Raw genomic sequence first — 26,180 nt, 5'->3', positions numbered from 1 at the left:
TGTTTGATGAAGACACAAGTGAGCAAATGTTTCTTTCTACAACCGTTATAAAAAACTAAATCCATTCACGGTTATCACGGTAACGGAAATTCACCACCATGAATTGTTTTGTGTTTATAATAGTGTCTTATTGCGATAATATCATATATTTTCCCATTCCTGGTGCACAAACATTTCTCATACGGCAGGGTTCATATACACGTCGCTGCTGGTTTGGTAACTCCTCTGTACACCCACCAAACAAGAAAAAACGTACTTCCAAGCCTTTTGCGCACGGTTTCAAGAAAACATGTCACTTAACCTGGAAAACAAAGCAAGATGATGCATGAAGTTTTCAGACTGAACGTGCCCCGTGTTATATCTAAGTGCAAAGTTAAAGAAAATAGTTTTAGCTTCTACAAAATATCTGAAGCAATCTGAGTATCTAAAGAAATCTTGTTCAGTTGCCTTTGATTTGGCACTTCTAGATATATAGTATGTGAATAAACATTGAAAGTGTAAGATTCACATCAACTTGCATATTGTCTCTGTCCAGTGAGAACCATTTATCTCCAATATGCATCCATTTTATCATGAACATCTCTGACTGATGAGGATGAAGCAGAGCGTTGCCTACAGGTTGCTGTTGGAATGAGTCCAGTGGTAAACAATTGTCTTCAGTGAGGACAAAGACAGGTCATTAGAAGTGAAAGAGTGACACAGACTCATCATAAATCTCCTTCTATAATACAACATACTAGTCTGGAACATCCACTCAGATTGGACTGAGGCTGGAAGCTAGATGCTAGACCAATCAGCCAACTGTGGAGGGTTTGGCTTGATTGCTTTAACCTTTCCATGGTATATGACACTTGGAGTATCCTTGAGATTACTAAAAGCTGCAGGCAAACAGGAGAATCTTATATTGCTACTATTGCAATATGGAAAATGTTCTGCTTTGGAGCTTTAAATTGACCATAGTGAGTGTAGGCCCAACATATACTGTAAGCTACTAGCATTTACACTGAGAGACATTCTCTTTCTAGCTGCCCGAAGAACTCCCCCTCCCCCAGGATTTGCTCCGGAGGTCAGCGATCAGCTGCCAACACCTCTCTGCCCTGACCTCAGCATCCACAGCAGCAGCAGAACCCCAAGACACGTGACACCACTGAGCACACACACACACACACACACACATGCACACACAAAACCATTCACATTCGGCTCAAATGCATGTTCACACTTAAAATATGGCAACACACAGTGTGTACATATTTCACATATTTGCTTTCTTTAAATTTCAATATCTCTCGTTATAGATGCGTAACTGTGTTGTATTTATATAACTTAATATTTATGTTATTTGTTCTCATTATATTGTTCAGCAATTTGGCGTAATCACATTGTAGGACCATTGTGTATGATTTAGTGACATCTAGTGGTGAAGTTGCAGAGTGCAACCATTTGAATACAGCTCAGCATTGCAAGCATGTAGGAGAAAGTACGGTGGCTGCAAAAAGCCCCTATGTTGAAACACTTACTATGTCCCCTATGTTTGCCTCAGATCCCTATATTCAGTATTTCTTGTAACGTTAAAATTGTCCCTTTTGATATGTTCGACTATTTTGTTTGGCTCCACCCAGCTAACTGATGCCATGACCTTTTTTTCCCAAAAGGATCATCACGGTTGTACACAACGTGTGTAGCCTACTACAGTAAAGTAATGAGCTTACATCATACCATCATGAATCATAACTGTGGCAGATGGCGGCGTGTGTGTGCCACAGTCTGCTGTCCTGCTGGCTGTTGAGACCAACACCAGTGAGGAAGATGCAGTGTGGTCGCATCTCTTCACCAGGATCATTGACAACATGTCAGCCGGTTCCACTCACCACGCACTGTGCCACACCAACCCATTCAGCTGTCTGCTCCGCCTTCACACAGCTGCAGTCAGGTCTTGTGCATTCGGAGATTTGTGTGTTTGAGTGTGTGAGATCAAGTTTGTTCAAGGTCAGGTTTATTTTGGATGGTTTCTTTGTTTTGGGTGTTTGATGAATGGAAAATTCTATGTAGCCTTAAAAATGTTGCGAGTTGTGAATATGGCTTTGAATTGTTTGCAGTGTGGGGTCAGTTGTCAGTGGTCCACCAGTTTGTGCCAGATTGAAATCTCTCAAAAACTATTGGATATAACTATTTAATTTGGGCAGACATTCATGGTCCCCAGTGGATGAATCCCGACGAGCCTTTAATATCCTCTGACTTTTACTCCAATTCAAAACTGTATTTGCCCAGTACTTTGGTTTATAGCCAAATTCCTGGAAGTCTGATGACATTCTTACACTTGGTGTTTAGTGGTAATTTGTTAGTATGCCAGTTGACATAATAAACATTATATCTGCTTAATGCCATGCTGGTGGCATGTTAGCGTTGTCATTGTGAGCATGTTAGCAGGGTGACATTAGCATTTACCTCAAAGTGGCTGAAATACAGGGGTAATACAGGGAGCTGCTGGTATGGCTGCTGACTGTTAGTCTTGTTAACCCTTAAATGGATGTTTTATCCACATAAGAGACCTGTTGCTTATGTGACAGAGATTCATCTAAAATTACTTAAAATTATTAACAGTATTCTAAACCAGAAAAGTTGGCTTTTATTTGTTTTTTCCCAATCATTTATAGATTATAAGTGATTTACAGTCGGCTCCACTGCTCTTTTGTGTGTGTCAGTGTTTTCTCGTGACGTGGTAAGTTAAAATCAAATGTAAAGCTAGAATGCTGTTACATAACCCTTTATAAGTTGAGCGGGAATTCAAGTTTTAAAACTGTCTGCCATTGGGTATAGGCTAGTTTCAGTTAGTGAAGCTAGCTGAATATTTTAATCCCGTTCAGAGTCACTGATTTGAAAAAGTAAATGATTGGCCCAACAGAAAAAAGGTCACGGCCAAGGGTTGATGATGTTGTCCCTATTTTTTGAGCTGTCAGAGTCGCTGTCAGTGTCACCAGCTACCACTAACCTTTATCCATCCATGCTGTTGAACCTGACACCATCATGGATTATTTAGGAGAAGATGGGCCTAAACAGGTCAGTCTCCACACCTACCCCAAAAGTTTGTGTTGGAATAAGAAGAGATGTTTCTTGCATCCTTGTACTGGAGGAGGGACTGGCTGGAGTTCTCTGTGAAAACAGATGCATCTTTTGTCACTTGGATTCATTTCAGTCAATGTAGAACATACATGAAAGCCAAGAGAATGCACTAGTTTTGTGAAAATTGCCTTTTGGGGAGCATAGCAGCCCTAATTTGGTGCCCCCTCACTGGTAAATGTGTGTGTGTGTGTGTGTGTGTATAACTTTCAGTTTTTATTGTACAATATACAATTATATTTAATGTCAACATACATATTGTTGTGACACATGGCTACTATCCCTGCTTAATGAAATCACCAAACAAAAATGAGTTAGTACAGTAATAAGGAATAAAGAGGGTTTAACTGAATAAAATGAATGAAATATTCTACATTAATACTACTCATTCTTTGAGGAACTGCCTGTGGCTGAAATCCATCACCACTGATATTTTAATAAAACGCAGGGCTGCAGAGACTTTGCCTGCTTTGATAGTGTACCACCTTTTTCTTCTTTGATAACGGATTCATATTTTTGAGGCTGAGCTCCCAGTTGGCACTCACCCTTGTTGTTTTTTTAATGTCCTCTTCATTCTTTTCCTCTTCATTAGGAATGAGGGTCACATACAGTATATCTTGAATCTCTTTTTCTGTATGTAATTCTTTCCCCTTATGGTAGCTCTACCTGCTTCCATTGACAGTGGAAAGAAAAAAGAACACATTTTGCATATTAACAAATTACCACAGTCCTTGTCATCAGTGGTCCCATCCACATTTGCAAGTCTAATCCCTGAACTCATTGGGAACATTAGGTGTTGAAATGAACTCTGGTTCCATTATCAGTGTGACGCACGGTACCTGTTGAATCAGAGCTAGAACATGCTTTGATGCTTTTGCATCAGTTGCCATGTTACCTTTTATTTTATCACTGTCAGGGCTAGAGAAATTTTGGACAAGCAATCAAACAGAACATTATTACAGATACACATATTCTTCTCTTGCTAATGTATTCATTGGAAAATAGATGGCCTAGTGTTTGTACCATTCAGCTCGGTCCCAGTGGACTTTCTCACTTACATAACTGTATCCCCTCCGCATTATCTGTCAGATACAGTCCGTTTATGATTAGAAGTCACACAAACACACACAAAGACACACACTTTCCATGGCTGCTTGGCACATTCACCATCATTCCCCTGATCTTTAGCACAGCATCATAAATAATGCTCAAAATAAACCCTATCATTTAACACTATCATTAAAGCTTTAATAACTGTCAATAATTAATTCCTGAGATTTAAATTGTTAATCAAATACTGTTTACTGGATCAAACTGACACATATACACAACATCAACTCACCATTATTTACTATTTCAGCCATTTAGCTATAATTTTATACCTTTTTCCTACCTCTTTTTGCCAATCCAACCACAACACAGTCTTTTCAGTCAGAGGTCATAAATTTGCCAAAGGCCTATGGGTCATTATGCATTTATGACATGCTGTTAAAGGTGATTGGCAGCTGGTGTGATTGGAGACTAGCCTTATTTCAGTCGAGGAGAGGATCTTTGGGAAGGTTAGAGGAGCGCTTCTCCAGCCTCAACGCGACCATGGAGTTGACAAGAGTGGCCATCTTGGCTCTGCTTGCATTTGGATCGTCTAGTGCCAAAGGTAAGACAAAAATCAATCGATGCCCACTCTTAGACGTGTATATATGTCTTTATTTATTTATTTATTTATTTATTTATTTTATTATTATTATTGTTGAGCTACTTCGTGCTTTTTTGGGAGGTTCCAACGTTCCAACCTTACCTCTGGAAACTTAAATCAAACCTAAAAATGTTCATCTCATTTAGGATCTGTGCTTCTGTTCAGATGTTTGCAAACTTTTTTACTTTTTGAAATATTCTGTTCTTTTTTTTCTGCTTTGAAAGCTCAAACCCTGGACATTTCGCCCATTTTGAATCTTGCCGACTCCTCTAAACTCAGTCATACTTTCAGCTTTAAACTTTAACCCATTATCACCAACTGTACTTAATCATATTAGTTCAGCGTTTTCATACCTACCCAGTTTTTCCATGAGCTCAGTTCACATTTTATATCGTGTGTCTCTATGTCTGATTAACTGACTGCTTTCACTAGTTAAACGTCAACTGACACTTGAACTGAATATTCTTCTTACACTTAATCTGACATTTCCACTGCCTACGGTGCACACAGTGCTTCCTCTTGAACTGAAATTACAGCTACTTTAACCACTTGCTCCTCAACTGACAACTCAACTGCTTTCTGTGGTTAATAAACAAGTGACATTTCAGCTGTTTTCATCTCTTATTCAACTGCTTACACATCGATGGATACTTTAAACCCTGTCAGGTCTTCGATCTCCACCTTTGAACAATAGCAACAAAAGAACACTTCTCCAGCTCTTCTATCTCAACTTCCACTGTTCATGCACAATTTACTCCAACAGCTTTCAATGTATACAGTTGGCTGCACTTCAGGCAACACATTAACCTTCTTTCAGCACCACTTCAGCAGCCACTTCAACAACAACTTCACCCGTTTTTAGTATTTAAACCAGTCAAGTCAACAGAAAACCTGCCGTATAGGTCAATTGTGTAAGGACAAATGTCCTGTCGCTAGTCGTACTCTCCAATGGTCATATACCGTAAAATTTCAAATAAAATAACTGAACTCAAACTGCCTTTATTTGGTGTCTATATGGGACAGGCCTTTAACTCCTTTTGTGCAAAACTCTTGCTCAGCAAAGATGGGAAATACTATCAAATTGTTCATTTAATCCAGAATATTAAATGTATAAAAATAAAAATCGAATAACATATGGAATGGTAAATGGACCTGTATTTGTATAGCGCCTTTCTAGTCTTCCGACCACTCACTACGTGCCACATTCACCCTTTCACACACACATTCACACAGTGATGGCAAAGTCCATTGAACAGAAACTAACTCATTCATACAAATTCACACACCGATGCACGGCATCGGGAGCAATTTGGGGTTCAGTATCTTGCTCAAGGATACTTCGACATCAGGCACCAGGAGCCGGGGATTGAACCCACAACCTTCCGATTAAGGAACAACCCGCTCTGCCTCTGAGCCACAGCCGCCCATATTAGTTACAAATTTCCATAAAATGGTTACGGTTTCTGTAAAATGAACTGAACGATTAAATTGTGGAGAATATAACCGATCTAACAATGTGTAGTCCATATTGACAAAAGTTTAAACATTTATATTTGTGAAGGTGATCCAAGCAGCTTAGAACTCGTTCAAGTGGGTGACTCGGTGGGCTTTAAGATGTTTAATACACCTAAAGAACTTAATTTAAGTTTCACAGTATGTCTTTTTGAGTACCATTGGCAATCTTTCTGTTCAGTCGTTTAGGTATGTGGATGTAGATGTGTTTCAACTGCAGAGTTTCAGCAGCGAACACACATAAATCAAACATACATTCTAGTTCTCCCTCCTTTTCTTGCTTACACAAAAACCGGCAGATCACAAAGGCCTGAAAATGTTGAGCTTGATATATGATCCTGACCTTTTTACCCTGAAGTTAGACTTCTGTTCTATTTTTCTGTGTGCTGTTTTAAAACTTAATCACCACCCATTCAGGGCTCACTTTCTCCGCTCATGTTGCCCTCTGTTTTTAACCTCCTTTCAGTCTTCCCTTCTTCTCCTTAATGCTTCTTCAGCTTCCCCCTTTCCTTTGATCCTTTACAACAATTTACTCTTTTTGTACACTTTCCTACCCGCTGGTTCTGAAAGGGGCTTCCAAACTTTTCAAACCAGCACACTCAGGACTTGTGGAGTTGTGCAACTGGCTGCTATCAGCATTTATTGCTTGTTAGTGGACTACCGTATCAAACTACCTGTTACAGCACAGAAAGTTGATAAAGAGCATGTGAGTGAGGTATGACAGCTACAAACAAACAGGATAATACACAGATATTTGAGTCCCAAAAGGCCTGAACAAAGAGCACTTGAGTGTTTTTTTTATTTCTGCTCACATTGATCTCTACAGTATGCACAGCTCTTTGACTCTCTGTATCAGATACCAGATTGAAGATCAAAGAAAGGTTAGTGTGATACATTATTACCTAAAAGCCCATGTTGAGCTATAATCTGCAGCTGTAGTTGCTCATCTTTATTACATGATAAAACCTACAAACCTTTCCCCAAAGCATGGTTTGACTGATATATATGAGTTTTAAAAATCAGCAGTTCCACAATTTGCACCAATGAAACCATATTTTTTATATATTTTTTTTTTTTTACCAAAATCAGTCTGATCTGTGTGTTTGCCTATAGTTGAGGAGGAGAACCCAGAGTTCTGGAGGTCACAGGCCCAGAAGACTTTGCAGTCAGTGCTGGACAGGAAGCTCAACACCAATGTGGCCAAAAACATCCTGTTTTTCCTTGGAGATGGTAGGTTACGCAACACTGTCATTTTCTCCTGCTAATAACACTAAACACTCTTTGCTGGCAGAAAAGGTAAGATGAGCAGAATCAGGATTTAGTGTCTGACCTATTTGTTTTACAACTATGGCAGAGGAAGGTATGAGTTATGAGAAGTTATCAAGGCTGAAATGAATAGAAGATGTGTGTGTGCGTGTGTGTTATGTGTGCATCAGGCATGGGAATCACAACCTACACTGCAGCTCGTATCCTCAAGGGTCAGCTGCAGAACCAGACTGGTGAAGAGACAGTGATGACCATGGACACCTTCCCTAATGTTGGACTAGCTAAGGTACACACACATACACACACACACACACACACACACACACAAACACTCAAACACTTGGACTCAAGGATGAACTAATTAGAATTCGATGGTCAGAGGTCAAAGGTCAAGGTCACTGTGACCTTTTATAGCCAAGAATTTGGGTGATTCCAGATTTCACACACATGCTGACTGGGACCACAAAATGCGTAAACTCTAACTAGTACAATACAGGCTTTCCTCTTTCCATCTTCATCCATTCTGCCTTTCACTGCCTCATGCTGAATTTCAAGCGTCATTGGAATCACATGTAAACAACATATTGGAACACGCCTAGCTAATCGTGATCCTGTGAGTGAGTCACCTACAGCTCACAGAGCATCTAAAAATGCCAGGAGAGAACAAAAACACCACATTTGTATAGCTATGCTCTACAAGAATCCATCTTTAGTAGTCAAGTACATGTGCAACGTATATTCACTAGAATCACACATATGTATCATCAATATGGTGATGTGTGTTTGTGTGTGTATTGTCCAGACCTACAGTGTGGACTTCCAGATTCCAGACAGTGCAGCCACAGCCACAGCGTATCTGTGTGGAGTGAAAACCAACCTGAACGTCATCGGAGTCAGTGCCGCGGCCCGCAATGGCGTCTGCAAGTCCCAGAAGGGCAACGAGGTCACCTCTATCCTGAAGTGGGCCAAAGATGCTGGTAAGCCCTCCACAGTGCAATGCAAAAAAAAAAAGAAAGCGTTTAAAGGCATACTATGCAGTTTTCCGGTTTTGTCAAACAGCTCCCCCTAGTGTCGCTGCGGAGTACTTGTGTTTAACGTTAATTGTCGTAAATACCACTCACCAGAGCCGTCTCTATATACGGCTCTGCGTCTCTGCACTCACGGCCTGATCCCCTCCCCCCTGTATACCGGTACATGTTCAGTAGGATGGAAGCGTCGGATATCGAACAGGCAAAGATAGACTCCGGAGATGTCTACTGGCCAGGTAACGTCTCAGTGAATGCCTGCTAGTGTCTTCCATTGAGGCTGCTTCTTATGTCGCTGATGTATGTGACGTCACGCCGTAAAGCAATTTGTGATTCTCGCGAGATTTGGCGGGGCGCCACCTTTCAGACTTGCATTGCTGGTTCTGCCAGCGGCGTCCCTCTCCTGCTTTGCTATCGGGATGATTCACTATACTACTACTACTAAGTTCGTTTACCATCGAAATGACTTCGAAGCTGTTATATTAAGGTAAAAATCTTGCAGAGTGTGCCTTTAAATAAAGAAATGAAAGAATGTATACCATCCTATTATGGTTTCATTTATATTTTATATACCCTTTTATAATTATATATTTAATTGAGGAAGCAAGGGCTTACTCATTTTCCCTCCCCACTTTGATGGACATTGCACTATTCGAACAAGTCATTCGGAACGGTCCCCCAGTGTGATATTACAAAAAATAAAATGAAATAAGGCAAGGGGTAGGGACAGCAAGACTGCTAGCCATTAAGAGTTTGAATGATGGCACTTCAGCCTGTTTTCCAGACCTCTGAATTACTGCCCACAACTCCTGTTTTATTGATTTAAAGAAGTCTGATGTGCTCACTGAAGGCTGTTTCTCCAGTCCAAAACATGGTTGAGCCAATCAGAGCTTTGTAAGCGAAATTTCTTTGCCAAAGCCCGAAAAAATGTCCACAAAAATGGCGACAAATGTGGATGAGTTCAACACAGCTGTATAGTTTGTTAGCCAAAGAAATAAAAAAAAACTCCTAAATCAACGTATTTAATTGGTGTGAAAAACTGCTCCTTAAAACCACTCCAGCTTCACCGGGATGGATACATCCCTCACTACTGACTGATTGACTGGTTGGGCCAAAAAATAAAAAATTAGATGAATACATTTTGGTTAAAGTAACCAACCTTTGGTGGAAAATGTCATCTGTGTGCCTTATACAGTTACAATATTCATACCAGTTGGTAGTACAGCAGAGGAATACTGGGTAAAAACATTACCATAATGTTTACATGATACAAGATAATAAATATGTGTATAGAAGAGGTTTAAAGGAATTATTTATGGAAGTATCTCAGTTTTTCCAGCAGAAACAGAATGTATTTGTTAATTCATTGTTTGACCAGTCAGCCCATTATACTGTAAATGCCAAACTTATCAAATCCATTGTAAAGACTGAACTAATACAACAGCTGTTACTAATGATAGTGGCAATTTTTTGAGACAACAGTGAGGGGATGATAATGCAGGATGTCTTCAAACGGTGCCGTGATTGAAGCAACAAATGGGATTTTGTGACTCTTTGTCAAGGAGCAGGCAGATACCCGACACAGCTTTGCCATGTCATACTTAAGTTTAGGCTCCTGACAAAAGAATATCCCTCCGAGGTCTTATATGGCCTCAGCAAAACCTGATTTTACAGCTGAATGCGCTGCTGTGAGCTGCAGTGCCCTGTCAGAGCATTACAAGGGCCACTGGGGAGCTGGGGGCAACAGCAGCCTGCGGCCGCAGGTTGCACTGCAGGATAATGTGCTGCACAGGGAAGCACCTTGACTCTTATCATGTTCCCATATTATCAACGGCCATAAATATCTCATAACACACACACAGCTCGCCATGGCCCTGACCTCAGCACAGCTCTGGGAAGAAAGTGTGTGTGTGTGTGTGTGTGTGTGTGTGTGTGTGTGTGTGTGTGTGTGTGTGTGTGTGTGTGTTACATTGTACAAGGAAGTTTTTTTAGTATTTACAGCAAAGTCCTCAAATTGTTCTACTAACAAAATCTGTGTTGCAAAAAGGACCATTTAAACCAGATGTTCCCAGTCTGGGGGCCAGGACCCCTAGGGGTTGCAGAATAAATCTGATGTGTCACAAGATGATTCAGAAGATGGGACAGAATAAACAAAAACCTTGTTTCCTCACAATTCTTCTGAATAAACTCCAATTAAATGTTAAAATGAAAACTGAAAAGGTAATATCATTTCTTTGTTGAAATGCTGCAAAATTTGAATTTTGAATCAATTAGCCTAATTTTTTGTTGGATAAATTTACCATCATTTTCTTCATTTTGTCCGTAAAATGCCAACAAAATGTGAAAATGCATCACAAATTCCCAGAGGCTATGGTTGATGATGGGTTTGAATGTTTACTCAGTAGCATTATATAACCATTGCTTTAGTGTTGGAACAAACAGATAAAGAATATACTGTATATGTCTGTACAGTATGCAGTACAACATGTCTAGATTTTAATTTGATCATAACATATTTCACATTATACATTTAAAGATGTTTATGGTCAATCATACAATCGTGGTGAAGGTCTGTGCAGTCTGTATGTTGCTTCCAGTAGTGCATTGCTGGCTGCCACAGTGTTTTCTGTATATATATTCTGTCACTGGGGGGCTTTAAAGAGCAATGCTGTGTATCAAGGTGGTTAAAGGGAGCAGTATATTTGCTACCCCATACCTCAACATGGTCATACAATATCTGCAGGGGTTAAGAAAGTTGTTGATTAATGGCTCAACCACCACACTGCCAGCTGCTCAGACTTCAGCCTGAGACCTGTTCATATTTTACACAAATTGATCTTGTAGGCAAGTCTGTCGGCATCGTAACAACAACGCGGGTGCAGCATGCCACCCCAGCAACCAGCTACGCTCACAGTGCCAGCAGGAAGTGGTACAGTGATGCTGACATGCCTGATGCTGCCAAGAGGGACGGCTGCACCGACATCGCCTCCCAGCTCCTCAAAAACACAGACATAGATGTGAGCTTCTCCCTAACTCAGTCCATTCTCATATCATCAGCTTGAAACAATTGGATTGTGTTTCAGAATAGTTAAATTACATTTAAATGTATGCGTTTGTGCCTGTGAATGTTTTTCCAGGTGATCATTGGTGGAGGTAGAAAGTATATGACCCCTAAGGGCACTAAGGACCCAGAATACCCCAGGGATTACTCCTCCAGGGGCAAAAGAAAGGATGGACGCAACCTCATCAATGAGTGGCAGAGCATGAAAATTGGAAAGGTAACACTTCTGTGACCAATAAAACAGCCTTAATTATAGCAACAGCTTCAGTGAGGAGATTCAGATAAAAAGGGACGTTGCAAAATTACAGACTAATGGGAACTGAAGGGCAGCAAGGTGTGAAATCAAAACACTTACAGAGCCAGTACATTTTCATTTTTTCATGGTGTAGGGTCTCTGACTCAAAGACATCCAGAGAAAAAGCTCCGCTTCTGCTGCCATCTAGTGTGGGAACTTCTGGCCCCGCCCCAACTGTGATGTAACAGTGTACTATAGTATTAGTGGTGATGTGTTGTTGTGTAATTGATCTTCTCAATGGGGCTGTATTAGAAGCAATACAAGCATTGCTGTATGACACAAACTCTGCAATTTAAGTGTAATCAATTCGTTTTTTAATATGCTATATACCACTAAATGATGTCATTTTGGCGTGACATTTAATATTAATAATATTATTAGTAGCAGATAGCTTTCAGATTTTCCTGCTGAGGTTTGTGACTAAATCTGCCTGTGACTATAAGAATACAAGGAGTGAGTGATTAAAAAACAAAACTAAGATAAATGTTCTCTGGTTGATGCAGACATGAAAGGCAAACTCAGCCACCATAAACATTAACAGCTGTATATATATATATATATATATATATATATATATATGTTAGGAACAGATGGAGTCAGTGATAAGTCATAAGCTGGCTGGAGGTTCCCTCTGGCGGCAGATTTTCTAGTGATCAGAACCTATGAGAGTGCAGTGGCACACAGTCCTCACATCCTGCAGCCAATTTTTATGGGATCTATTTTGCACCAAAGAAATAGGAAAGGAAAACTGCAGCAAGGTCTGTATATTACATGAAATTACATGGATTCTGTTCCAGGAAGAAACATTAAAGGACCAGTGTGTAGAATTCAGTGGCATCTAGTGGTGTAGTTTCAGATTCAAACTCACTCACTTCACCCTTCCTTTGCAAATGCGAGGGAGAAACTACGGTGGCTGCGAAACACTAAAAAACATGCAAACGTCCTTATCTACAGCCAGTGTTTGGTTTGTCCCTTCTGAGCTACTGTGGAACTGTAGTGGTTCAACATTTGTTTTTATGCACGTAAAAATGGAGTAGAAATATTTTAATGCTTGTTTGATGTGGAAAGGTATTGATAAGAACAAAATGCAACTATTAATGTGAATAAATGATGACGTATGTGAAGCATGTGATATAAAAATGTCCACTGAAACGTCCGCTCCACTGAAGAGACAAAAAATTGTGGCAAACAAAAACGTCTGATCTGTGTGTGTGTGTGTGTGTGTGTGTGTGTGTGACCTGGCTGGAGAATTAGCGCCACCAACTGTTTATGTCGATGCACCAAACTCAATGGAAATCCAGTTTAATTTCCATTTTCTTTTGCACATTTTCTGGACATTTGGTTAAAATTTTATCTATGCATGGAAAGTTGCTGTTGTCTACCACACTTTTTTGACTCTTAATGAAATGTGCTTTTTCTACTTCGTTATCCAGAAATTGTTACCACATTTAGGCATAATTACAATATATGTAATCAATATTATCACCCAGAAGAACAAGAGAAGAACAGCAGAAGTTGCTTATAGAGTGTAAAACTCGCTGCTTGTCTACAGCATTGACATCAGTGTATCAAATGATTTGACAAAACACTACATTGATTTGTTTGGAATTGCTACACATGAATTCACAGCTTCAACACTGTCAGATGAGAAAACTGTTTGTGACTCATGAAGCAAAGTTCACCTGGTGACTCAAAGCACTTTTACTCTTCCTCCTACTCAGTGTGTTCTGTGTGTGTTCTGTGTGTCACACAGGTAGCCCACTATGTGTGGAATAAAACAGATTTTGATGCTGTTGACCCTGAAACCACGGACTACCTCATGGGTGAGTTTTTTTTTTTTACTCTTTGCCCTCTCTGCTTTCAAGCAGAGCTGAACGATACATAAAGGCAGAACATCCCCATCAAGCCCTTGAAGAACACAACATCAGTAGGCCTGTAGTGTCCTTGGTTGACTCACCAGGCACTAGGTTCCTCATTTCATCTTGTATTATTGTTAGTCATGAATATACTATGTTCAAGTACTCAAACTACTAAAGCTGACCTACATAATGTTTTCAACAAAGTGCAAAAACATTCACAGCGTGAGACTGTGGTCAGTACACACAGATGATTACATCAACATTTAGCTCCTCTTGTCATATTACTATGATTGTTGTATTCATAGTATGTAAAGTGACTATATGGGTACCCTTTAAATAATTTAGAATAATGTGTTCATCGTATAGTCAAACTCTCTCTCCCGTTCCTAGTTCGTGCATGCAGTATATTTAAAGCTGCAGGAGGTAACGTTTATGAAAATAACCTTTTGTCATACTGGAACATTTACTACATCCTGACAAAAGTACATGAGACAGATAATCTGTGAAAAATCAGGTTCCTCTGGTTCCTCCTAGTGCTCCTAACGGTATTTGCGAGAATCCACCATGCCTCAATGAAAACAACCAATCAGAGCCAAGAAAGATATTTGATTGCAGAAGCTCATTCCCAGGTTGTCAAATGCAGACAATCCGCTATCTTCAAGCCACCTACTCAAAGCGTCTTTCCATTTTTCTTGGCTCTGATTGGTTGTTTGCATTCAGGCCTGGTGGATTCTTGCAAATGCCATTAGGAGCACTAGAGCCAAAGGAACCTGATTTGTTTTTGTGTTTTTTGTGTTTATTTGTCCTATATACTACTGTCAGGATATAGTAAAGTTTCTGCAAATATGACAAAACGTTTTAGAAAAGTTACTAACTGCAGCTTTAACTGAGGGTAACCATAACAACAACGCTTCAGCTTCACCATACTTTCCTAGTAAAATTTATCATTCCACATTTTGGGAAATACCCTTAATGCCTTCTTGCCATTCCAATGTTTGAAGCTGGAGCTAGCAGCCAGTTATCTTAACAAGCATTATGACTAGAAACCAATCATAATGCACAACAGTTAATTTTTTTTAATCTGTAACTTTATCTTGTGAAGCAACTCCACATAAACTGACAGCAGAAAAAAGTGGCCATGTCCTAATGTTCATCAAATCATAGTATTTCTTCTTCTTGGCCTCCATTATATATATATATATATATATGATGTAATTCTGTATTCTATAATGTTTTATTTTATTTTTATGAGTGGGTCCCCATTTTGTTTGTCTTGTGCATGCGCACGAGGAGGCACATGTGGGTGACACAATACACAGTCCTGCCAATGGTTTCACATTATTCTCCTGAGAGACCAACAAACATGCCAACTGGAAGACTTCAAGCTAGTAAAGATGTATGTAAAAAAAATCAGGAATTAAAATACTTCAAAATTGGCTTGCAAATGTTTTATAAGGAAGGGAAAAGCATTCCCCTGCAACAGCTTTGGTAGACCTCAAGGATACATAGTATGCATTTTGATGAGTAACAGTGAATAATGCTCATAACTTTTGTTTGCATACAAGAAAGCTCCCCTTTAACTTGGCATATCTAATCTTATCTTTCCTGTTTTGATAAACCAAACCTACAGCCTTCCTTGAGATTGGTTACTTGGGGTCCAGATATCTGTGTTATATCTGTAATAAATAGACTTCTAAACTTAGCTGAAACAGTGGTTCTGGCCACCTGCTGAATGTAAGAGATTTTTGGTCTCTGCCAACTACTGAGGGAAATGTGTGAATCTTTTGCTGCAGGGAGTGAACAGAAGTACAGTGTCTTCTCTGTGATGTGTGATGGTGTGGAGGAAATGTAGAGATTCAGTCATCATGCTTTTTCTGGACTGAGTGCTCCCTTGCCACTGTAGAGACTTGGATTTTACCCGTACACTGTGGTGTATCACTTCCTGTGTGCTGAAAATAGTAGTATTAGTAGGAGGAAGATGGGACTTTCCTTTCTGCAGCACCTCCACTGTGGGCTGATAAAACCGACACACTGTATTTTTACATGAAAAAACACTGTTGCATCTATTTATTTGATCGCTCCTTCTCTCCCCTCAGCTCTGTTTGAACCGGGTGACCTGCGCTTTGAGGCGGAGAGGGACCCAAACATGGACCCGTCCATTGTCGAGACCACAGAAAAGGCCATCCGCATCCTCCAGAAAAACCCTAAAGGCTTCTTCCTGCTAGTGGAGGGTGAGGACAACAGCTTCACCCACCTTCCACCACTTAATCTATCAAAATCCCTAGAGAGGTGACGGTTCTGCTAACACGTGAAAAAACATGTGGCTGTTCTCGGCTGATCAATTGAATTATTGATCCTGTTACAATCCCAAAGGGCCAAGTGGCAATTAAATGACTACACTAGTAATTGTTGTGGTTTGCTCAAACATCAATATGTGTTTACATTTATATTATAGCCACTTCAGCACTGATGTGGAATTCGTTTGAAGTGATCGTCCTGCTATCTGTCGTAGCAGCAACCTCCACAATACAGCACGTTAGAGAACAGTGCGTACCTGCAGTGGATCTGTTGATTTGACATTGATTCTGCATACAGCTCTATGAGTTTGCCGCAGTGTGTGCTATAGCCGAGTGTGGTTGGCTGACGGGCTTCTGTTCCACACGGCTGCCTCACCGGCCCCCTCATCCATCTCTCCTTTAATCTGAGGCAGCCGCCTGGGGACTCCATAGTGCTACCGAGTGTCTTCACAATGACTTTAAAATAACAGGCAAATGTATAAATAGAAGCAGGCATATGGTGCACCCAATCACTGACAGCCCACAACTTATTAACTGGAGTCTACCTCACTTCCCAATACGGCTGGTGGAGAGGATGGGAACGGAAGAATGCGCTAAAGAAAAAACATTACATGAGCTTAATCCAACAGCAAGAAATTCTCTTCTGTGGGTCCCCTTCCCCAATTTATGTTTTATTCCAAGAGATATTTTTCAGTCTGCTCACCTCTAACAATGTGACTAGAAATGCATTGCAATTTTAATTTATCCTGAAGGCTCAATTTTGGAATCTACAATCTGCTGTATATTTATGCATCGTTACACCCGGCAAGGGTGTTTTCTGATAATGTTGTTAGCTCCTAAAATTACAATTCACTGTTTCCCTCAGCGATTTATCAAACTTTCGAGAAAAGTCACAAGTCATCTGAGACTTATCTAAAGTAGGTCTAGCAAACCTCAAGTCAAGTCTAAAGTTACCTGAGACAAGTCAGTCAAGTTATTCAAGGCATGTTCAAGTCTCAAGTCAAGAGAAGTCTGAGGCAACTTAGTAGTTGAGTAATGTCCTAAGTTGTTAAAGTCAAGTCACAAGTCATTAGAGACAAGTTTGAGACAAGTAAATGCATACAAATCAAGTCCAAGTCAAATGACAAGACATTTCAAAATAGTCCATGTCAAATTTCAAGTCACTCCAGACAATAGGTTCAAAGTTAAATCTTAAGACCTATAATAGAAGGTCTCAAGATAAGTCTCAAGTCTGTAAGGACAAGTCAAAGTTAGATCAGATGTCCTCCGAAAATTGCTAATCAGTTGCACGTTTTTTAGGTCTCTGCATGTTTCCAATTAAAACAGCTGGTTTTAAAACTATTTCTTCAACAGTATTTTTGGTTTTTTGCCTAACTAAGACAATGTTCTTTTAATATATAGGATTAACAATTAAACATTAACGATGTGTGGCTATTAAAAGCTCTGTCTGCTTATTTAATTGTAATTCTTTGACCTCGAATGTTCTTTTAAATCTCAAATCAAGTCTTTCACAGAAGTCATATCCAAGGTCTGCAGCTCCACCATGTTTACTATTTGCTGGACCAAGTAGCTTAATCACATTGTTTTCTTTATAAATGTTTTACTTCTGAGTAAAATAAATCTTTGTCTTAATGAGTCAGCCTAATTAAACCCTGACAAATGAGAAAATGAATCAGTGGTCTGTAGTTTAATTAAACTGTCACTGTGAAATTAAAAAAAACACTTTTTCTCGTTTTAAGGGGAAAAATCAAATGTCCTCTTTGTCACTTAAAGTACGAAGCAGTAGCAGAAGCCATTACTCAGACAGCTCTGCTCATTAACCCCTTCCTCTCTCTGTGGTCAGGTGGGCGTATTGACCAGGCTCACCATGCTGGCCGGGCGTTCATGGCGCTCCATGAGACGGTTGCTTTCGACTACGCCATTGCCAAGGGCCTTGAACTCACCAAAGAGCAGGAAACTCTCACTATAGTGATGGCTGACCACTCCCACCCTGTTACCTTCAATGGATACCCATTCCGAGGGCAGAGCATTCTGGGTAATTCCTTTATTCAGTTACTTCTTCTAAAGGTTGTTGTCATCTAATTTTTTTAGAATGTATTATATTGATTTGACTCCAGCCTGGTTGAACCAGTTCAACCCCCTTGGAAAATTCCTCCCATATTCCTCCTTTCTTCCCTCCATCCTTTGCTCCATCCATTCATTCCCCCCTCCAGGTGTGTTTATATCCCCTGACAATAGACACCCAAGGTGGCATTTTCTGCTTGTTGTTTTGTGTGTGTGTGTGTGTGTGTGTGTGTGTGTGTGTGTGTGTGTGTGTGTGTGTGTGTGTGTGTGTGTGTCATTGTGTGTGTGTAATGCCTGCTTCCTCTCAGCTTCAGTGTGCCTCTGCCACCAGCAGCTTGACATTTCCTCTGCTTTCTCTCCCCTGCAATTACAGCCCGGGTAAACACATATAGCTGGCTGCCTTTGTCTCCCTCGCCTTTCTATTTCAGTCCCTCGCTTTCTCCTTGTCTCTCTTCCCCTGTGCCTGTCTCTGACCATCGTCACTGACGCCTCTCTCTCCCTTTACATTATTCTCTCTTAAGTTCTACTAGTTCTGTCAGTCTTTCTCGCCTGTTAATCTCCCTTTGGAGCATCTCTCTTACTTGCTCCTTAACTGTGTTACTTCAACTCCCTTTCTCCTCTCCATCACACTCACCCTCTCCTTTACCTGGAAGGCTTAAAACCCCAGCTAAACCTACCCTATGCAGGAACAGAAGTTATTAAGGGTTAAACTAATTTATTGGTTTATGTCAATGTTGGAAAAGCATGGGTGTAAATAATAAAATGAATGGTGGCTGAATTCCATTTATATGCTTCTGTTTTCAATCATCCGGCTAAGCATTAGAAAGGGTGCACCTCTTTAGCTGTAGCTATGAAAACAATCATGCTATGTTCAATCAGAACTGACATTAAAGAACAATCTTGTGCCACACATTCCTATTCAATACATAGCTATTGTGAAAGGAAATATAGGCTAAGCCTTTTGGTTCCCTGCCTGTGCCCTGAAGCTTTAATGTATACTGGCTAATTGAAGTACTTGCAGTATTATTTATTTCTAGGTCCCTCCTAAACACTGAATTTGTTACCCCTTACTCCATGTAAGTGGGTAACACCTGTAGGTAGCCAGTGAGTATTTACCCTTGTATTGTCTTCACTTTTGGGACTCTCTGGTATCCCTCGGGTCATTTTAAAAACAATTCTGAAATAAATTTTACTTCATAAACCATTAACATATATTGTCTTTATCTTGATTTCAAACAATTGAGATAAAGTACATGTTTAATGATTGCAATCAGTCTCTACCAGAACACAATTAACAATGGAAGTGTGATTAGTTTTTTTGCCATAAGGTTATAATTGATGTTAAAAATCCACTATACTTGGTTGTCATAAATTATGCTTATCTTGGAAAAAATGAAGGAAGACCATTCAATCTGTCGATTCTTAGACAAATATGTATGTGGGGCTCTTCCAGTGGCTGGCTCTTGGGCTTCTCCAGCAGCCGGTTGTGTTGTTCCTTGTGGTGCACATTCCGAGTGAAGGCCATCTTCAAATTCACTTTCAGAACCAGAATATATAGAATATAGGTATGTACGTATATATATAGAATAGTATTCTGATGGTCATACTGAGGGTGGAAGATTCTGTGATGTAGAGGTATTTATCTCTTTTGTCCAACCCCCTTGATGTGCAGTTGCAAGGCATATAGTGCGAGAAAATGTAAAAAAGGGGTTTGCAGGTGGACACATGACAGGTGGTAAAGAGTGCGGGATAGTGAGAGCAAACAGCTTCTCTGTACTTAGATTATAATAATGTAACATTATCTGTGTGTGTGTGTGTGTGTGTGTGTGTGTGTGTGTGTGTGTGTGTGTGTGTGTGTGTGTGTGTGTGTGTATGCGGGTCAAACTGACCCGAAGATCATATGAGGGACGTAAATGTGTGGGGTATAGTAGCATGTGTGCTCAATTTGTTTTGTTTTTTTCTGTTTGTACATGTTTATCAAAGAAAATAAGCTTCAGTTTCAGGTAGAAAAAAATGTATACCTATACAATTTTTCCTCAATTTGACCCGAATACCATACAAGGGTTAACTTGACACTTCCTAAATCTCGCCCATTTGGAACCATGGTTGACTTTCGACCAGGTATGTACAAGCAATTTTACTATCTTGTAAAAGTCTAAATGCTGTTTCAGAGGCATTACCACGCTGCCCAGAATAACATCCTGGCATGACGATTTTAACTTTTAAAGATTCAGCCCACAAACATATCTCTGTGTGAGCCTTCAAAGCCTGTATTGATTGAGCACTTGTCTTTTGTCATGCTGTTCCCACCTTTCTACTCTCTTATTCCTGTCGTATCCTTATTTTACCCTCCTCCTCCTCCTCCTCCTCTTCCTCCCAGCGGTGCAGCAGTGATTAATGTGCTTGTGAAACTCTGAGCTCTTCATCAGCGAGGAGACTCGCCAGGCTAATGGCTCATCTGGAGAGAAACTGAGATACTCAACAAGCTGTAGACCTTGCGCATCACCCTGGGGATCCAGAGACCCCTCCTTCTCTTGTGTGTGTGTGTGTGTGTGTGTGTGTGTGTATTCATGCGTGTATGTGTTTACCACTTTGAGGCAAAGAGGAAAAAACGAAAAAGATAAATCAAAGATATTGTTTCATGGTCTTTCTGTATGTTCCAGGTAAATCTCCCCTGTGGGCTACAGACATGTTGCCTTACACCACGCTGATGTACGGCAACGGACCGGGACACAAAATCACCAACGGCAAGCGCCCAGACATCCGCAATGTCAACACTAGTAAGACTCATTATTTCTTTTTGGTCCACACGAGAATATCACAGACTTTATCAAATTCCCCGAGCAGTTACAACACTCCTCAAGTCAGTCCGGTCCAGTCAGCAACATATAGCTTTATTTTCTTTATCTTGAATGCGTTCAAGGACAAAGCCAGAAACAAATAAACCAGAAACAAATGGGGATGAGAAAACTATTTGGAATGACCTTTACATTTTTACCCTACTGTGTTTAGATCCATGTCCTATAATACAGTATAACCTTTCCTTATAATATAATCAGTTGTACGTTCTCGTTCTCTGACATTCTTTTTTTTAATTTAATTTGCAATATTTGTTTTATAAACCAAGAAAGAAAATGACAAGGTAATATGACAACAAAAATCAATAGATTACAGTTCAAGTAGGAAATGGAAGAAGTGTGTATTAAAGGTCTTCCTTATTGTAAATTGCTTTGGACAAAAGTGGCAATTTAATGCAATGTAATATTTCTGTCTATTCTCCAGAAACTAAGGACTACGTCCAGCTGTCTGCTGTCCCCACAGAGTCGGCCACCCACAGCGGAGAGGATGTGGCAGTGCTCGCCCGTGGGCCCATGGGGCACCTCTTCCAGGGCGTCCAAGAGCAGAACTACATCGCCCACGCCATGGCCTATGCTGCCTGCGTGGGCGCCGACCAGAGGCACTGCCAGGGGCAAACTGAAGCATCCGTGCTTCACAGCACCTTCACAAATGACAGGAACGCAGCTGGGGTGGCTCGTGGCTCAGTAGCTTTACTCGGTAGCCTCCTCAGTGTGCTGCTGGCACTTGCAGTGCTGGTGTAAGGTCCCTTTTTCTCAGCAAACACTATTGATCTCACTCCACTTGTCACATCAGGAAAGTCAGAGGTCAGGGTCATAGAGGAGCGGAATACTTCAGCAGGGTGGATGTGCCAATGTGGCTTCTTGCAGAGCATCTTGTCAAGATTTTAGTCACAAACTAAGATACCGAGTTTGCCTGCTTTTAACTTGGCTACAAAATGTGTTAATAGGAGAAAACTGACTCCAACATCTATTGAATGTAAATTCATCTTATTTTTACTTTGGCACTTTATTGAATCTGTCTCATACCAATAAAGCAGTCCTTGAATAGAAAGCTGGTGTGTCACTTTATCAATATAAACTGATTTATACATGCTAACAGTATTTATGGTCCCTTCATAAAATATATAAAAACCTCAGATCTGCATTTTTCACTGAGTCTATTTTTCATGAAGGCTGAAAACAACAGCATTTTCTCAGCTAATCCTGTGGCTCTTTATATGGTTTATTTAGGTAGAAAGGGAGAATATCTTTGTCCTTTCTCCATAAAGGGACATTTATTAAATTTCCTTTGATTTTCTTTGGAGAGTTTTAACAACAAATTGACTAGTTTCCATTTTCTGCATTAAGTTTCACGTTTAAATATAGCCAACGTGTTACAGAATACAATTGTCATAACACATTTAAAATAAATAGTTTGAATAGTTTGGGAAATTCATTTTATTGCAGAGATCTGAATATATATACCACTTTAATATCTGAGCACTACAAATCAGGAGTTTGTGCTGGTTGCCTAGCAACCTCCTGGTGACAGCGCTCCCTAAGAAATAGTTCCAGGTCGTAAATAGCTGGATTTTGTTTATTTTGATGAATTTTTTATTTTGGTGTTCATTTCAGGAAGCTGACATACATTGATTTTCACTTTGAAAGATCTTGCTAGCATACATTACTTCTACATGTACATTTTCAAATACAGCATACTGTAAATCAGACTATATTTATAAGATTAAATACCTTTCTATATTTGCCATCTAATAACGGGAATTTACTAAAAAAGAAACCTATAATTTTCTCACCTGTGATAGAAGATGAGTGTCAAAATGACTCCTGATTCCTTTGATCCTCTCTTCCAATATCCGCAGTGCTAATTGAGGTTAGAGGCGACTGGGTTTGATGACATTACTACAGTAGTTCATTAATAATGCAAAATATATAAAGATCACCTATTTTTATCCTTGGGTGACAGATTGTGGTAATTATTTTGGACATCTGTTGGGGTTTGGAGTTTATTGGGCCTGGTTTTGACTCTCCTTGTACTCATTCCGACTGCATGGCCTGAAGCCTTAATTTTTGTTTCAGATGATGGACCCGTTCTCATCTTTTACACAAGTTCAGTCAAAACTCATTTATAGATCAACTTGAGTGCAAGTATTGAAGTTATATTTATAGGTAGGAAGATCAGAAACGGTGACCCTTTTTGAGAGTCTCTTTCATCATTTGATCTCATTACTTGGACATGCAGTATCCTAAATACATGAAGAGAAGAGTATTCTCATTAAAGCTGCAGTAGGTAACATTTATAAAAATTACTTTTTGTCATATTTGCTGACATTTTCACTGTGTCCTGATCAAAAAGGGTTTGTGGAACTTTGGGGATAGTGTGGTGGTGTGAGAGGGTGGAGGGCAATGTTATAGTGAATGAAAACTAAATAAAACAAAAAAGATATCTAGGGATGTCCGATAATATTGGACCTCCGATATTATCGGCCGATATCCACCAAAAATGTAATATCGGGAATTATCGGTATCGGGTTTTATAACCGATGTTTGTTCTGTAGGCTTCAGCATTTCCGAGCCTGCATGAACGCAGCATGGGACGTTGCGCGCTAGATGACGTATAACAACAACAACTACACAGACTGGTTGGTTGCTAACTATTATTGTGCACAGACAGTGTTTACATTTGGAAAGCCATGTTGCATTTATGTATTCATCCTCTAGCCCTGTGCCTTTTGACACATTACCTCGTTAGTTTAACACTTATTGGCTAAAAATCTGTGTCAAAATAAGTCATTTCATTGGTTACATTTTCGTGTGGTGACCTATCAACTCATGGCTAATTTTAATATTCAAATGAGCCATGTGTTGATTCGCCACAACACCCTCATGGGCAGTTGCTACCACCAGGCTGTCAATCAAACTCTCAGAGACAGACAACGTAACGTGAGCTAACGTCGGTTGTTGGACATATGTATGTATATACCCTTTATCTATCCAGATAAAACATCAAGAACAGTTTCTGTATGATGTTTATTAGACCTATGTAATCTGAATTAATGTGTTAATTCCACAATAGGAGATATGTTATGTTGTTATCTAACAGTTTTGTTGTAAAAAGCCTGCATATATCGGTATCGGTGGATATCGGTATCGGAAAATGAGAGTTGGACAATATCGGAATATCGGATATCGGCAGAAAAGCCAATATCGAGCATCCCTAAAGATATAGCATGTTATTACAATGAAAAGAAAACTAAGATGTATTTACAATATTAAAATAATCTTAAATCTAAATGAGGTTCTTAGAACTGTCTTCACAGAGATGAAAGATCTCTGATTTGTTTTCCACAATCTGCTCCAGTTGAATACTTCTGTCCATCACAGCTCTCCTGCTCATCTGCCACACTGGCTGCTTCACCTCCAGGTCCCCGCTGGCTCAGGTTTGAAGCCCTGAGGGGACAGGGACATGTCGTCCTGCCACTGGAGACAGTGGCTCTCCAGTTGGTTCTCAGCCTGGGTCAAAACAGCTGTCACTTTGTTCTTCTCTTGTGTTTCTCTGCTCCAGTGCCATTTGTCCTCATTTTCCTTCACTGGATTTTCCTCCGAGAAGCCAGACAGTCGAGTCTGCAGTCTCCGCACTGAGAGCCCTGTTTGGTCTGCTGGCAGGAGGCTTCAATCTAACTGCTGGCCTTGACCTTGTTGGCCTCATGTTCCATGCTGTTCTGGGCTCACTGGAGCAGGGAACAGCCAGTTTTCTCAGCTGGGGTCAAAAGGCCTTTTACATTAACAAACCATTGTGCTTGACAGGCTCCAGCAATTGGTCCATTTGTGCTGTTGGTGGCTTGTTCTTCAGCTGAGAGGCTGCTGGCTTGATGGCAGGCTGGTGTTGAACACATTTTTTCTCCTGCAGACATTGCAACCTGGGGTTTCTGGTCGACAGGAAAGTACATCTTACACCTTATCCATTGATAGGGGATTTAGAAGTGAGTACACCCTGTGCATACATTGAAATACACTGCTGTTTGTTTTTTATATATAGTTTTGATACTTTTCTCTTACAACTCATTAGCTTTTCCCAGACATTTCACTCACATCTTCGTCTTTATTAGTTGATGAGGTTTACTCAGAGCAAACGCCATCTACTGGAGGTTGTAAAATGTGGTTGAAAGCTGCTATTATTACCATCAAACTATTATTTCCAAATTGAGAAATTAACTCTCATGCTCAGCCATTTTTAAGCCTGAAAAGCGAGAAAGGTAGATTTTAGTTGGAATTGACTTGTCTTGTTTTGACTTCTCTTATATTTTACTAATATTATTTGAATATATGAGTCAAACTGGTCTAAAAGCTGTTTCCTTCCCCAGTCATTTATTTTTATATGCTTATAATATGACTTTAACTGATGCACACTTTACTCAGCAAATTTAGAAATGAGAGCCCATTACCAACTATATGCAAAACATAGACATTTTGAACTACGTATATATATATATATATATATATATATATATATATATATATATATATATATATATATATATATATAAAAAAATAAATAAATAAAAAAACATTTCCCAAAACATGCCAGTTGTGAACTGTACATTCAGGTTATTTGTTTTTCAAACATGAATATTTATTTTTCGCAGCCTTTTTCTTGCACTCCTGAGAGCATGAAATAATGCAGCCTAAACACAGTGTGCCCTGAGAGGCTCTGATAATTGCATCTTCCAGCACAGTCTCAGCTATGCAGTCACACACTGTACTGCGCAACAGGCACTCCGCACTCCCGTGGCTCCCGCAGCTGCCTGCACTACAGCTTCCTTTGGGTGGCGCTAGAGCACCAGACAAATTGCCATGTGGCACATACAGGGCTGGTCGGGCTACATAAGCTGCATGTGGCTTTGCCGCAACTTTGATGTGTTATGAAATGGGAGCTGAGTGCGCACTGCAGAGAAAGAGGAGGTACAGAAGATTACAGTCTTGTGCTCTTTAAACTGTAAAATCAGAGGCCTTACATGAGCAAAAATAAGATTGAGACGAATGTCTGTCCTCCCACGTGTTGAAGATGTGAGGAGCAATGCTGCACATTTCCCCCAGTTTATTTGAAAGTTGTGTGATTTGGTGTCTCATTCC

The 26,180-nt window shown here is 40.0% G+C and overlaps 1 protein-coding gene across 1 annotated transcript; it reads left to right on the top strand.

Annotated features, from left to right (window-relative positions):
• Positions 1-4,637: 4,637 nt before the first annotated feature.
• alp3 (alkaline phosphatase 3) lies at positions 4,638-22,101 on the top strand. The gene is made up of 11 exons (XM_051398376.1): positions 4,638-4,774; positions 7,439-7,555; positions 7,762-7,877; positions 8,394-8,568; positions 11,461-11,633; positions 11,754-11,894; positions 13,726-13,795; positions 15,928-16,062; positions 17,972-18,163; positions 20,856-20,972; positions 21,475-22,101. The coding sequence occupies exons 1-11, from the start codon at positions 4,714-4,716 to the stop codon at positions 21,789-21,791; spliced, it is 1,614 nt and encodes a 537-aa protein (XP_051254336.1). The 5' UTR covers positions 4,638-4,713; the 3' UTR covers positions 21,792-22,101.
• The last annotated feature ends 4,079 nt before the right edge of the window (positions 22,102-26,180 follow it).

Source organism: Dicentrarchus labrax, unplaced genomic scaffold (assembly GCF_905237075.1).
Source record: "Dicentrarchus labrax unplaced genomic scaffold, dlabrax2021, whole genome shotgun sequence".
Classification (NCBI taxonomy): domain Eukaryota; kingdom Metazoa; phylum Chordata; class Actinopteri; family Moronidae; genus Dicentrarchus; species Dicentrarchus labrax.
Note: the sequence above shows the minus strand (reverse complement) of the source record. Positions and strands in the feature narration are given on the sequence as shown.